Here is a 15403-nt window from a genome sequence, read left to right as displayed (position 1 = left end):
TACATGTAATCCTGGATATGCAGGATAGAAACTGCTATTTAATGTTTCTGTTGGACACTTTACCTTAAAGTCTTACTATCTGGTTGTTGGAGGTGCTAGGAAAACTTGCAACTGACCCATGCCAACTGAGGAGAGAGGCTAGAATGCCAAGTACAGAATTCTTCAGAGCACGTATTTATTCATGTGCATGAAGTAACAAGGTGGATGGACGATGGCAGAGCGGTGGATGTGATCTACCTTGACTTCAGTAAAGCCTTTGACACAGTCTCCCACAGCATCCTCACAGCTAAGTTGAGGAGGTGTGGTGTAGACAATAGAGTAGTGAGGTGGGTTGCAAACTGGCTTAAGGAGAGAAGCCAGCGAGTGGTAGTCAATGGTGCGGAGTCTAGTTGGAGGCCAGTATCTAGTGGAGTGCCTCAGGGGTCAGTACTGGGGCCAATATTATTCAGTATATTCATTAACGATTTAGACGAGGGAATTGAGTGTACTATCAGCAAGTTTGCTGATGACACCAAGCTGGGAGGAGTGGCTGACACTCCAGAAGGCTGTGCTGCCATCCAGCGGGACCTGGACAGGCTGGAGAGTTGGGCGGGGAATAACCTGATGAAATTTAACAAGGGAAAGTGTAGAGTCCTGCATCTGGGCAGGAACAACCCCAGGTTCCAGTATAGGTTGGGAAATTACATATTAGAGAGCAGTGTAGGGGAAAGGGACCTGGGGGTTCTGGTGGACAACAGGATGACCATGAGCCAGCACTGTGCCCTTGTGGCCAGGAAGGCCAATGGCATCCTGGGGTGTATTAGAAGGGGGTGGTTAGTAGATCGAGAGAGGTCCTCCTTCCCCTCTACTCTGCCTTGGTGAGACCACATCTGGAATATTGTGTCCAGTTCTGGGCCCCTCAGTTCCAGCAGGACAGGGAACTGCTGGAGAGGGTCCAGCGTAGGGCAACGAAGATGATTAAGGGAGTGGAGCACCTCCCTTATGAAGAAAGGCTGAGGGAGCTGAGTCTCTTTAGTTTGGAGAAGAGGAGACTAAGGGGGGACCTCATTAATGTTTATAAATATATAAACGGTGAGTGCCATGAGGATGGAGCCAGGCTCTTCTCGGTGGCAAACAATGATAGGACAAGGGGTAATGGGATCAAGCTGGAACACAAGAGGTTCCGCTTAAATTTGAGAAAAAACTTCTTCTCAGTGAGGGTGACAGACACTGGAACAGGCTGCCCAGGGAGGTTGTGGAGTCTCCTTCTCTGGAGACATTCAAAACCCGCCTGGACATGTTCCTGTGCGACCTCACCTAGGCGTTCCTGCTCCAGCAGGGGGATTGGACTAGATGATCTTTTGAGGTCCCTTCCAATCCCAAACATACTGTGATACTGTGAAGTTTCCCAGCCAAATTGGGGCACCCCAGATGTGGTTTTATACAGGGCTCTTATACCCTTTCAAGCTTTCAGGTGTAGCATGATTTGACTAATCAGTAACACACACCCCACCGATTACTAGTGATAGTAAAACTTTGCAAAGCAAAAGTCTTTCTGCAGTGTTTTTGCTGCTTGTCTATTGATCCAGACATCCCTGGAGTAATTCTTGTGATAGTTACTTAACTGTGAGTTTGGGAGGGTTTCACAGATGTGCTAGCAGGGCTAGGATGATGGTGTTATCTTGGTTGTCCAGGTGTATCTTTCACCTTTTGTGGACAGCTCTAAGCTTCCAAGAAGCCGAAGTTCTTATTTCCAGGGCCGGGCTGTGCTTTAGTTTTATTTAAGGATGAACACCAAAGTCGTCAGTAAAACTTCACTACCTCATTACATTGCAGTGTATACAGTGGACTAAAATAGGTGAACAAAGTTAATAGACACTCATATTATAATGGCTGATTGATATGATAGTTAGGGAAGGGAATTTTCCTAACAGGTTTCGTTGTCTTCATCAGACCACAGCTGAAATAAATCCCAGAGTAGGATTTTATCAGAACAAATAATGTTGATAATGCACTACAGAAAGTACTGACTTATACTGTGGTTAGGTGCAAAAAATGCATTTATGTGGATATTTGTTGGAAGGTCACCACCCTTTTACCATTTCAATTACCACTTAATGCAAGAAGTGTCAATTTCAGCTTTCCTTTTTCCATCAGTTAAAAGAAAGGAAAATCTTCATTTAAATAAAGCAGTAAAACCAGCTTTGTGCTTTTACTCAAAGTGTTGTCCCAAAAGCAGCATTCTTCACCCATTGTGCAAGCAGGCAAATATACACATAGAGTCAAGATACTGTTTTATTACAGGTTTGCACAACGTCAGGTGCTAGGTGACAAAACCGCAAAGCTGCTACACCTTCATTGCTATATTTACATCATTTATACTTCCAGTTTTGGTTAGTACCTCCCCAGGTTTTCCACCCGCTTTCGGGGATTGGTCAGTAATTCACATGTGGTTGCTCAACCATTTTCTTGTACTACGCATGCTCATGAGTTCGTGTCTTGTCTTCAGTAGGGGTCTTCATGCCTGTGGGTGTGATTTTTAGTGTTATAACAAGCTTATAATAAGCAAAGTTCATCTAAAGGACACTCTGACAGTCTCAAGATGTACGTTAAACAAACACGATGTTCAAACTGCAAGGACAGCAGCTCCTGATAAGGAGCTCTTCAAATCACTCCTATATCTTTTAAAGGAGCAGACTGGCCTGAAACTAGTCCACTGCTGTGTATTCTTCTGACAGGATTTATGCATCCTTATGTTGGTAATAGCTGATGGGGTTAATAATTTTAATTGGTAAAGACTACAGTTCTGCTTGTTCTCATTCCAGCTCCATTTCAGAAGAATCTTGCAAAGATAAGTACATTTCTGACTCATGCTTGTGCAGTTGTGATTTCCAGTCCATGCAGCAGGGTTTTAAAAGTTCCTTATACTTTAATTTCAGTAGAAAGTTTTTTGTATAAAAGTACTTAGATGCAAGTCTGAAGAGGTAAGTCCCATCTGAACTACTAATGTGCAACTGCTTTACTGTAGCTCTTCCACTGTTTTGTCATAGTTATTTGCACCAGTGCTTGAGCTTGAGTTATGTAAGATGGGTAGAGTAGTTCTTAAAGAATGGTTAATTTGTTCCAAATCTTACTGAGTAGGTTTTTTCGAAGCTTAGAAACTGTTGTTGTGATCTACTTGGCAAATCTTAATTTGAGTTTTGTGCTGCTTGGAAATACAAACGAGACTCTTCTACATTCATGTCTACAACATAGACATAACAGACCTTCCTTCACCAGACTCTTACCCTTCCTGTTGTCTGTTCTGCAGGTGGCTCGTTGCTGCTTTTGCTGCATGCCTGATGGAGACGGTAATTACATTTGCACTGCACAGTTTACCTCACTTGTGGCTTTCAGACCAAAGACAAGACAGTAAGGACACAACTGCAGATGTAGAGCTGCTCGTATCCTCCTTCTGTAGCAAATCAAACCGAAGCAGCTGAAGTGCTCCAAGTTAGGCAAGGGAAGGAAGCAAGAGGTGTTACAATACCATTTTAAAATAACAGGCTAGTTAATAATTCTTTAAAGGACATTTCATTACTGCAACATCCAAAGAGTAATCTCTGCTCTTTGCATGCTTGTGGGTTTGACTGACTGGTGGATTTTTGGCTCAGCAGCTCTGCAGGAATTGCAGTGCTGGAGTGCAGTCAGGGTTATCAGCTTGGACCTGCCAGAAGAATACCATACCCGTAGAGCAGTTTAAATGGCCCAAATGCTTTAAAACTAGCCCGCAGGCCAGGAAGCTGATACAGGGCAGGATTTCAGTGGTAGTCAGATTTCTTTACTGAAGGCTTAGACCCATGGCCTGAGGGCAAGGGAGTGTTCAAGTGTTGTTCTGTCACACTTTCCAAATCACACCATTGATGTTTTGTTGTGTTGTTTGTGAAGCCAGCTGCTATTTTCAGTTCTCAATAAATTTGCAAAACTGTCTTGTTTCCTGTATCTTACAGCTGATGCTGACGAGCACATTGAAAAAAGGGGAGGCCAGACTGTGATTTATGATGAGAAGAAAGGCACGGTGTACAGTTATGCCTACTTCCACTTCGTTTTCTTCTTGGCTTCACTCTACGTGATGATGACAGTAACTCATTGGTTCCAGTAAGTGTATTTCTTTAAAGCTGAGAAATTCATGTGTCCCTGTGTTCGGAGGGGAAATGTGAGCAGGAAGTTCTGCCATGAGTTTGTCTCCTAAAGTGAGATGCTGGAAGAGATATTGCAGATCTTTGCTGAGCGATTCTTGAGCAAGATCTTGCTCTATAAAAGGCTGCTCTCCCCTGCTTCATCTCTTGGTTAATTTAGTGGAAGTCTGTGACCCACTTGGAAAAACAGGGGATATTGCAGTCTGAGATATGTATAGTGAGTTTATTCATTCATTGATTCATTCATCCGTTTATTTGTTTATTTATTCCTTAACAGTTATGAAAGTGCTCAAATTGAAAAATTCTTCACCGGAACCTGGTCCACCTTCTGGATTAAGATGGTCTCCTGTTGGGTTTGTGTATTTCTGTACCTATGGACTCTTATTGCTCCGCTGTGTTGCCCAACCAGAGAGTTCTTAGTGTGAACACTCAAAAGGTCCTTCTCGGTTTTTTTCTCTCTCTTTTTTTTTTTTTTTCACCTGTTACAAATAAAATACTAGGGTCAGTTTTTAATGAGGCAACGCCTGTTGCCCATTTATCATAATGTATCAGCTACTAACTTTTTAGTCAGACTAAACAAATGATTGAAGACTTTTTTACCTTTTTTAATTGTCATGAACAGGCATTGCCCAAGGGAACGAATCTGTTCTAAAACTTTGTAACACTGATGTCTGCGGTGTAGGAGTTGTTGCATAAACTGGAATAAGTGAAATTCTTTTCAAATCACTGACAATCTTTCTCTGACTCCATTGGCAAGAAAAGACAAAAACATGGTGCAGATGTATCTCCTTCCTTCTTGTGAATGTTGTGTATCTTCTAGCAAATATGCATTCCTTTTTATACTCTTTTAGTAACTGTGTCTTTTACAGGTTGCAGTGATAATTTGGAGTGCTGTTTTGTACAGCATGTAATTCTTCGAAGTAGTATCTAGATAATTTCTTCTTAAAACATACCAATACTTTTGTAGAAATAGAGGATATGTAAGAATTTGACCGCCAAAGCATCTTCTAAAAATTGTTTGTCTAAGTATTAAATATATTAAATTATTGTATACCTAGATTGAGAAAGGAATGTAGCAATGATAATAGAGTATTTATTCTATTATAACTTTAAAAGGCACCTGAATATTTTGTGCAGTTCAGGTGTGGTCCAGTTGGTAGCAGAAGGGGATTTCTACACACAAATTCTTAAATTCTGAATTTTGTCCAACTTTGCCAGCTCACTTAAACTGCAAGTTGTGTGTACTACGTGGGGATTTAAAATACAGAACATTCTTTATTCAGAATGTTTGCTGTTGAGAAAATGCTAATTACAGGAGCACTGCCAGTTGCTGTTAAATTTAGAAGTGGAGTGCTCATTTACTTTTCTACGCTGCTCTTTCAACTTTTGTCTGAAGGTTTCCCAGGATCTTCAGTTCTGTTTCCATTACTAATTTTGTAGTATTTTAAATGCATTGGTGGTCAGAAAAGGACTACAGTGCGTCATCTTCCTTTTCTGCCTGTGTGTCGGTTGGAAAGTATTCTTCTTAACTGCTATATTTTTATACTCCTCTGTTGATGTTAGTTTTGCTGTTGGGATGGGACTTAGCCAACCAGTCCATTAATGGAGACTAAACTTCTTTTGGAGAACTTCTGTTCCAAGCAGTGGAGTAAACATTCAGAACAACAAAACCAGATGACACAAATGTAACGGAAGCTGCCTTAGTACAAATGACTGACTTGACAGTATTAAACCCTATAATGTCACTTTTATTTGCTTTAAGCAGATGATTTGGTGGTAGAACAACAGCTCAGATGCCCTAAATGATGAATAAGGTTGAACTCACTGTGGTTATCTACATCCTAGTGGGATGAATTTATGACTTGTGCTAGTCTCAAGGGTTTTGTTTTCTTCTCTCTCCCTATACATATATATATATATATGTACAGTGTGAAATATGCAGGATATAAACAAAATCAATCCATTTAGCAGTTCTTTTTTTGAAATATGATTGAGCCTTAAATCTTCACCCAATGCTTTCTGCAGAACAAAGAAAAGCACAACATAGAGGCCAATGAGATGGCAAAAATATTTGCCTGCCGTCTTTATTCTGTTGCAATAATTGATGGCCAATGCACACCTGGTGAGTAATCCTGACATAACAGATCTCAGTACTGCTCCTGTTTTCATTACCAGTTTTAGCTGCCTTGTTGCTACGGTATCTAAGGGCTTCTGTCCTGCTTGGAGCTTCCTAGAGGTGTGATCTTCCCGGCCCCATGCACTCTTACCTCAAATGAAATCTACAGGTCTTCAGTCCTGTATACCTGTACCACCTACCCCAGTGATTAGGGGCCTCAAAATACATGTAATGAGAACTGAGGGAAGGAGTCATCTGTCCAGAGATGTCTCTTGCTGCTCTTCTCCTTGTTTGCGCCTAGGGTAAAAATCAGTTGAAACTTAGCTTTGACATTGAGTTAGAGAAGCAACAAATAGCTCTGGAGAGGGAGGCAGGGTTTTTTCTTTCCTTTTGCTTGTGCCGAGAGATTCTGATCTCGCCAAGAGCTCTGCTAGCATGGGGGCCCGTCAGCATGTCTCTGCCTGCATTTGGAGTCCAGCCATGCAGATCCTTCTGCAACAGAAAAAGCCCTTTGTTAATGCTTTTACAGTCTAGAGACCTTTATCTGTCCCATCTCTAAGATTAGATCTTATGGACTGTGCAATGATGACTAACAGTTGTTGCGCTGAACTCATAGCAGCTATTCTGACAGTCTTGAACCCGTGCTAGAGCTGTGATCTGCAGCTGGTTTAGTCCAGGCTCTTGCTCCTCGCTTGGCAAATGCTGTTCCCTGAAGTACAGAGGCTCTCAGGAGTTACCTTCTAGTGCTATATGTGTTGTACTATGAGAACCCAAGCATGTTTTTTTAAAAATTAGCAATGTTTTTTATAGCAGAACAATCTGGGCAAGGAGCTCTACAGAAGGTGGCAGGCACTCTGTCAAGTTATAAGGTAGGGAATGGTAACTGTTCTCTGGTTATGATAGCAGACATCCCAGTCACAAACGTGGATGATCTTAATACATTTCTTAGCCAATGGATGTTCTTATTTCTTTACGAAAACACTTAGTTTACGTAGGTAGTATATGCCTGCGTAAAGACTTCCTGCACCTCTTTGTGCTCTTTTTTTATAGTTTGTATTTAAGGAAATAGGTTTTGCACAGAGGAAACAGGGTTGTAAAAGGAAAGTCCACAATGAGGCATGAGTCCATTCTTTTTACACAGCGCTCACCTTGTTGAGTTGCTCCTTCATCCTTCCCCTCCACCAACTATTTACCTAAAGGATCTCAGTCTGCAGGTGGGGATGGGGCAGTGCCTGACTATACTGCTTTATCTACTTCTGAGAAAACATTGTGGGAAAAGACCTCAAAAATAACTTTGAGGACCTGTGTGTCCATGCTGTGGCCCCAGACCCAGCTATGGATCTCCAAGTCTTTCTAAAGAATCAGTAACTGTTGGCACCTGGGTGTGCAAAGCCTCTAGTTCTTCCGTGAGGCATAGCTTCCTGCTGGCCAGGCAAATGTTACAGCCTTAGTGTTTGCTGTAGAATCTGTACTGTGAACTTCCATGTGCAACTACTTAGTAATATCCTCAGCTAGGGCCCAGTTCACAGGCTACAAACAGTTAACACAAACAGCCTTGTAAAACCTTTTGAAGAAGTGCCTTTATACCTACTTGCTGTGATAGTTGATAATTCAGGTGGCACTGGAACTGGAAAACCTGACCTGAGCCTGTGGCTGGGTGACATTGCCTTGTACGTTACACCACTGTCTACAGGACACAGACCCGTGGTGCACGTGGAAGACCAAATAATCTGTGCTGACAAACCTCTGGGGATAAGACTGATTCAAATATTACTGTGCAGTGGAAGATGAACTGGGAAAACTCACAAATAGCCTGATGCTTTTGTAAATAAATGAATAGTTGTTGCTTGCATTTACATTTAAACTGTAAATAGCTAGCTTTCTCTTTCCATACCTGGAAGAGCAGGTAACTGCTCTGCTTGAGGTGACTAGCTTTGCGGTGTCTATCCTGCCTTGTGCCGCAATTGTTGATTGAATTTGTTCCCAGACATAAGTGAGCGCTGCAGCACTTCTGGCTCCTGGTATTTTGGGGCTGTGTGAAGTAAGGAAGCTGTTGTTACAAAGACAGGAAGACTAGAGTACATGTCCTGTATTGTTTCTTCTAGTTAAACTTGATTTTGAACTAATGCTATCGTTTAATGGACTGTTGGAGGAACAGACAGTGTTGGCAGCGGTCAGTTTTGTTGGGAAGGTAAAACAATTTTATCAGCGTTTTCCTACTTTTCCAAATTTGTGGTCGTAAGAAAGGTCATTTGGAACCTCAGTGCTGCACTGCTCTCTGAGACTGGAACGGTTTTAGGTTTTTTCACGAAAGCAACTGAGAGCTGGAATCGTGACTGGTTCTTGTTTGGGGTAAATCAATGGGATGGACTCAGAGAGCAAGTCCCTGAATCCAAATAGCTGGACTAACAAGTGAGACCACAACACCGTATGAAGAACGTGTGGAAAGCAGATGGACATGCTTGTTTGCTGTTTACCACCTAGTTCCTCAGAGTGTGCAGCTAGCCTTTGCAGCTGGAACTCCACTGTGATCACACATCAGAGTTACTGCGTGTTTGTGATACCCTTAGCTTTGTACTTTGAGCATTTCCACGAGGTTCAAAATGATCATACCTGCCTGGCTAATTCAGTAAATCCTGGCTGGGTTGGGCCACCTTTGTCTGAAACGGGTAATTCAGTATTGCTAATGTATGCGTAGTCCAGAGAGAGGGTTTGTCCCCTCACACAATCATAAACACTGCATGTCTATTTATTTATTTATTTTGTGTTTTAGCACCTTTTTACCAATCTAGAAGCGCTTTGAGACTGTAAGCTATGCACATATAACTGCTTTATCAGCCACTGGTGCAGCCATTTCTGGGCTAGAACATTGCTATTAATGAAGCAGCCATTGCACTTGCAAAAAAGCTGGTTTTTAGCAGTTCTCTGGGTTTGACCAATGCATCGGGAAAATTTGAGAACTCAAGATAGTACTGCTTGAACTTTGGCCGGCAGCCCACAGTACCACGGGTGTCTCTGAGCAGGTTGGTAACAAAGTGATCCACTGACTGCTCTTAAAACACGCGGTAAGGATTTTATGCTATAAACTATTAGGCATTGCTTCTAAAGTTGATGAAACATAATACCATGAGCTGTACCTGTGTGGTTAGATGAGCAAGATTATCTGCAGCTAAAATTTTGCTCTTATCTTTCCTTCTGAGCTTTAGAAGCAATGTCTTTTGCTTGCAGGCTGTATCTCCTCCTCATTTTATTTGCGTTTTTCTCCTCAGATTTGTTTTTTAAAGGCATTGTAAACCTGCTTTGCTCCCATTCTGCTTCTTGTCAAGTGTGATGTCTTTGGTGCTGGAAACCAGCAAATACTTCTTTGCCAGGTCTTGTTGGTCCTTTCTTCTTTACAGCAGGACAACCTGCAATGTTGAAGTGAAGTCGAGGATCATAGCTTATTGTACAGACCAGTTTTCCTCTGTGAAATCTTGTTTTCTGAAGTGGCTTACAAGTTCTCGTGGGAGGAAAACACATAATCAGCACCGTGACATTTTACTTTGCATGTTCAATTTTGTAAACAGTGGTTTGAACTGTTTCACATGACTCTACAAGGGAATGCCAGGGGTCAAGTGCTTAGAAAGCTTTGGCTTTTTGTGCTCGTTAACAGGATACGTAGCTTGCGAACTGGTATGTCTCTGCATTTCCAACACCCTGATGGCAGAATGCCCGAGTGCCCCCGGATGGGGGTGCAGACACACTGTGCAGTGTTTGAAGCAGAAACTTTGGGAGACTGGCATGATGGCTGCTTTCTAATGCCCAGAGAAACTCCGTAGGTTTCAAGTAGGCCTTGAATGCGGTTTTGTTTTGTCAAACCCAGTTTCAACTCCTTGCACACCCGTTCCATAACGTTGTTTTTAAAAACTTGGAATTTATTTCAGATATAAGCCACGTTGGCTGCCCCCGTTTGCCAGTCTCCAATAGCTTCCAGTGCCGTAGGGTACAGCTGTTTGCACAGACTCCGTGAGAGCCACAGTCAGCTTTGAAACCGCTCCGGCAGCCGAAAGCTTCCAGGGCTTTGCTCACCAGAGCTGCGGGGTGAGCACTGCAGCCGCGCTTTTGCCAAAGAAGCCTCGGTGCGAAGCCAAGAAGAATTTTGGAAAGCTATGGGGAAATAATGTCTCATAACTCATACCGTAGCTTTATTTTTCCTCTTACCGACACGTGTCCAGGTGCTTAGGTTTTGTTGGACATCCATGCAAACTTCAAGTGAGGATAATTACTTTCAGAGAAAATTGTTCAACTTGTTATATACAAGCTGAGAAGATATTTACTAGGAACATGTGGATTCACTGTCTGCTTTTTGTTTACCACCAATGAGTGGGGTTCAGTATCATGTATGCCGTGTTTGAAAACTGGATGCAAAGTAGTCAAAATGTAAACACTTTTTCTTAATGGCGAGGGGATTTTAATTAGTCTTTTTCAAGGTTCTTAATATCTCAAGGGAACTTTTTTGGTGTGTATGTGTGGTTTTAGTTTATTGAGTTGTAGCCCAGTAAAGTGGAGGTTTGCTAGTTTATTTAACATTTTTTGCGAGTATTGTGATCTGTAATAACTGTAACGCTTTGACTTTTAAGGATTGGTTAAGATTTCAGAATTGTAAGATCTTAATTGTAAAATAGTCAACAGCTTTGCCTTTTTAAAGCATGTTAATGGTTTTTATGGACACTTCCTTTTGTATACTGCGTGAATGTATTGTTATAGATTCCATGTTTAATGGACCAATAAAGTTTTTCTTAAGTTTGAAATGAATTGTCGTGATATATAAGAGTTGAAAAATCAACTCATTCTAGGAGAAACTTTAACTGCTTATCTCATATATTTATATATTTTTAATGAGCCAGTAAAAGTAAATTGGTCGAACCTTTTTGTTTACGACGTCTGGATGTTGTTTAACTAAAAAAAACCCCAAATTTGGCCTGTGTAATATTACATGGCTTCGCTATCCATGTTATTTCTGTGTTCCTTCAGAGTGCGATCTCAGAAGATGGCAGGTTTCACAGATTTGTTCATGGCGTCTGCTCTGCACAACCCAGCCCTCTGACATGTGTCAGACGCCTTTGACAACGCAAATAAAGTATTTTCCAGGCCAAGTTTAGTGCTGAGGCCCCTGCAGTTGTTTGAAACACGGATCTCTGTTATTATTCTCCTCTGCTCAGATGGTGGGGTGGGCAGCTGCTGAATTTGACACCTACATCCACACCACGAAAAGTGCTGCGTCTCTGTGGGTCTGTGTCCCTTTCTCACCATCCACATTTGGGCTGTTTTGGAGTCCTGTTTCATAGAATCACAGAATGGTTTGGGTTGGAAGGGACCTTCAGAGCTCATCTAGTCCAACCCCCTTGACATGAGCAGGGATATCTTCAACTAGATCAGGTTGCTCAGAGCCCCATCCAGCCTGGCCTGGATGGACAGGGATGAGACATCAACCACCTCCCTGGGAAACCTGGGCCAGTGTTTCACCAACATCATGGGAAAGAATTTCTTCCTCATGTCTGGCCTGAATATCCTCTCCTTTAATTTAAAACCATCACCCATTGTCCTGTCATAACAGGCGTTCCCAAAAAGTCTGTCCCCATCTTTCTTATAGGCCCTTTTAAGTACTGAAATGCTGCAATAAGGTCTCCCCAGAGCCTTCTCTTCTCCAGGCTGAACAACCCCAACTCTCAGCCTGTCCTCACAGCAGAGCTGTTCCAGCCTCTGATCATCTTGGTGGTCTCCTCTGGTCCCTCTCCAACAGGTCCATGTCTTTCCTGTTCAAAGGCTCCAGAGCTGGACACAGGACTCCAGGTGGGGTCTCACGAGAGTGGAGCAGAGGGGCAGAATCACCTCCCTCCACCTGCTGGACATGCTGCTTTTGATGCAGCCCAAGATATGATTATCCTGCTGGGCTGTGAGTGCACATTGCTGGTTCATGTCCAATCTTTCACCCAACAGCAGCCCCAAGTCCTTCTCCTCAGGGCTGCTCTCAATCCCTTCATCCCCCAGCCTGAATTGACACCGGCAGTTTCCTTGACCCAGGTTCAGAACCTTGCATGTGGCCTTGTGGAACCTCATGAGGTTCACATGGGCCCACTCTTCGAGCTTGTCCAGGTCCCTCTGAATGGCATCCTGTCCTTCAGGTGTGTCAACTGCATCACTGAGCTTGGTGTCATCTGCAAACTTGCTGAGGGTGCACTCGATCCCACTGTCTGTGTCATAGATGAAGATACTAAACAATACCTCTTCCAGTACAGACCTCTGAGGGACATCACTTGTTACTGATGTCCATCCAGACATCATGCTATCGACCACTATTCTCTAGGTGTGACCAGCCAGCCAATTCCTCATCCACCCATCAGTCCACCCATTAAATCCATACTTCTCCAAGTTAGAGAGAAGGATGTTGTGGGGGATTGTATCTAGGACTTTACAGAAGTCCAGATAGACGACATCCATAGCCCTTCCTTTGTCCACTGATGTAGTTATTCCATTGTAGAAGGCCACTGGTTGGTCAGGCAGGACTTGCCCTTGCTGAAGCCACACTGGCTGTCTCAATCACCTCCCTGTCCTCCATGTGCCTTAGCACAGCTTCCAGGAGGATCTGTTCCATGATCTTCCCAGGCACAGAGGTGAGGCTGACAGGTCGGTAGTTCCCAGGGTTCTCCTTTCTACCCTTTTTAAAAATGGGTACAGTGTTTCCCTTTTTCCAGTCACCTGACTGCAGTGACTTCTCAAATATCATGGAGAATGGCTTGGCAACTGCATCAGCCAGTTCCCTCAGGACTCTGGGATGCATCTCTTCAGGTCCCAGAGACTTGTGTATGATCAGGTTCCTTAAGTGGTCACAAACCTGATCCTCACTTAGACTGGGAGTAACTTTGCTCCCCCAGTCCCCTCTCGCAGTTCCTTTTCCACTCGAGAGGTGTGGGAAGAGAGCTCGCCTGCGAAGACTGAGGCAAAGAAGCTGTTGGGTACCTCAGACTTCTCCTTGGCTGTTGTTACCAGTTTACCAGTCTTGCTCATCACAGGGGCTACACTTTCTTTGATGTTCCTTTTCTGGCTGACATAACCCGTACAAGCCCTTCTTGTTATTGTTTGTGTCCCTTGCCAAGTTCAGCTCCAGCTGCACCTTGGCCTCCCTGACCCCATCTCTGCACAAGCCAGCAGTGTCCCTGTGCTCTTCCAGCATCCCTGTCCCTCTGCCAGAGCATGTTTGACGAGCAGGTCTTGACTCAGCCATGCCGGCCTCTTGCCCTCCTTACCCGATTTCTACCACGTGGGGATCAAGAGCTCTTGTGCTCTCTGGAAAGTGTCCTTAAAGATCTGCCAGCTCTGTTCTGCTGCCTTGTCCCTGAGGGCAGTTTCCCAGGGAATCCACTTGACTAACTCCTTGAAGAGCTGGAAGTTGGCTTTCCCAAAATTCAGGGTCCTGACTATACTCATCACCCATCCCACATCCTTCAGGACTGTGAACTCTGTGTGTGATCCCTGCAGCTCAGGCTTCCTCCAGCCTTGATGCCACCAGTTAGCTCACTTGCACTGGTGACCATCAGGTCCAGTATCTCATCCCCCCTGGGAGGGTGGTCTATTACCTGGCTTAGGAAGCCTCCTGGATTACCTACAGCTTGTCGTGCTACTTTTCCAGCAGATGTTGGGGTGGTTGAAGTCCCGCAGCAGGACAAGAGCCTGCGAGTGCGATGCCTCCTGTAGCTGTAGTGAGAAGGCTCCATCAATAGTCTCCCACTGGTTGGGTGGCCTATAGTAACACCAACCACATTCCATTTGCAACCTGCCTGCTGGTGCCAGTTGCACCCGTGCCTCAGAGCTGACGAGACCTCTGCCAGGACATGGGTTCCCTGCCATTAGGAGAAACTGCTGCCTCAATTTCAAAGGGTCAAATGGCAGCTGATGTTCCCCACACAGCTCTGGTGCACAAGGGCATTCTGGTGCACGTAGCTGGGAGGCTGTTCCTTCCAACCAAGGTGCAAAGCAGGGAGCTGCTCCCCAGTGGTGCTGAGGTCTATGAAAGCTGACCGCTTTTGCTCAGCAGCCTCCCACCAGTCTGCTCACACTTGCCTTCACCCCACCCTGAAGCATCCTGGCAGGATGTTCTCTTCTGGTATTTCAAACTAGGAGATGGTCTTTAGGGAACGGAAGCATCCGAAGTGTGTTTGCCATGGTGCTTGTAGCACACAGGAAAGAGTTAACCTTTGGTGAGATGTTAGACTCTGCTGCAGGAGCCCCAGGACTCTCAACGCCAAAGCAGTTGCAGCTGTGGCTCCTGCTGAGCACAGCCTGGCTGCGCAGGCGGTGGGGGCAAGAGAGAACTACACATTCGGTTTTAGAGGTGTGGGATTGCAGTGTCTTTACTGGCCAGATGCCACAAACGGAGCTATGTCTGCGTTGCACAATAGTCCAACGCGCTCATTTGAACGCATACACGCAGGGTCTGCACAGTCTCTGGTGGGAATGTGAGGGGCAGGAGTTTTCCCAAGACTGGACTATGACCTTGGGACAAATCTTTGCGTGCAACAGCTGGACTTTGCAGTTCCTGACCTTGCAGGCTACCCAGCAGTTTGTGTGTCAACACAGCAGACGTAGCGCTCTCCAGCATTCCATTGTAAGGCCCCAATAGCATCTTCTGAAACGAAGTTCTGGCCGGCAGAGCTGTGACTGGTTTCTCTGGCTACCAGTTGAGCAAGTTTTCAGTTGGGGGAGGTTAAGGAGCTCACAGCTTCATCTAATTACCTGTGACAACATGAGAGCCAGAGCCTACATCCCATCTTCCAGACTCCAGTGGCCAACAGCCGTGGTGTAGGCTGGAAGGGACCCTGGAAGTGGACAAGCTCAAAGGCAGCAAACTGGTGTGGCAAACGGCCAGGGAAGTCCCTGCCAGGCCCTGTAGCAGGAGGAGAGGCTCTGGCTGCAGGTGCGAGGGCTGTGCGGAGCTCCAGAGGCTGCTGTCACATTTTGTGATGGAGCTGACGTGCTGTCATGCCCTGACCAGCACACACTGCAGCCAGGTCAGGGTGGGCCAGGCCGGTTGTCTCCACTGCGAGGAGACCACTTGTGCGAGATGCGTGGGCTCCTGTGTCCTCTCCTTGCT

At 44.6% G+C, this 15403-nt stretch overlaps 1 protein-coding gene across 2 annotated transcripts in view; it reads left to right on the top strand.

The window, feature by feature from the left end:
• SERINC5 (serine incorporator 5) overlaps window positions 1-11063 on the top strand; it is a 46468-nt gene extending 35405 nt beyond the window's left edge. For both annotated transcript variants that reach the window (XM_021292171.2, XM_065047412.1), the window contains exons 10-12: window positions 3290-3329; window positions 3969-4116; window positions 4435-11063. In XM_021292171.2, coding sequence (XP_021147846.1) covers window positions 3290-3329; window positions 3969-4116; window positions 4435-4582 — 336 coding nt within the window. In that variant the 3' untranslated portion in view covers window positions 4583-11063. The remainder of the gene's footprint in view (window positions 1-3289; window positions 3330-3968; window positions 4117-4434) is intronic.
• Window positions 11064-15403: the final 4340 nt, after the last annotated feature.

Source organism: Columba livia, chromosome Z (genome assembly GCF_036013475.1).
Source record: "Columba livia isolate bColLiv1 breed racing homer chromosome Z, bColLiv1.pat.W.v2, whole genome shotgun sequence".
Classification (NCBI taxonomy): Eukaryota; Metazoa; Chordata; class Aves; order Columbiformes; family Columbidae; genus Columba; species Columba livia.
The sequence above is the reverse complement of the archived record's forward strand: the minus strand, read 5'-3'. Positions and strand labels throughout refer to the sequence as shown.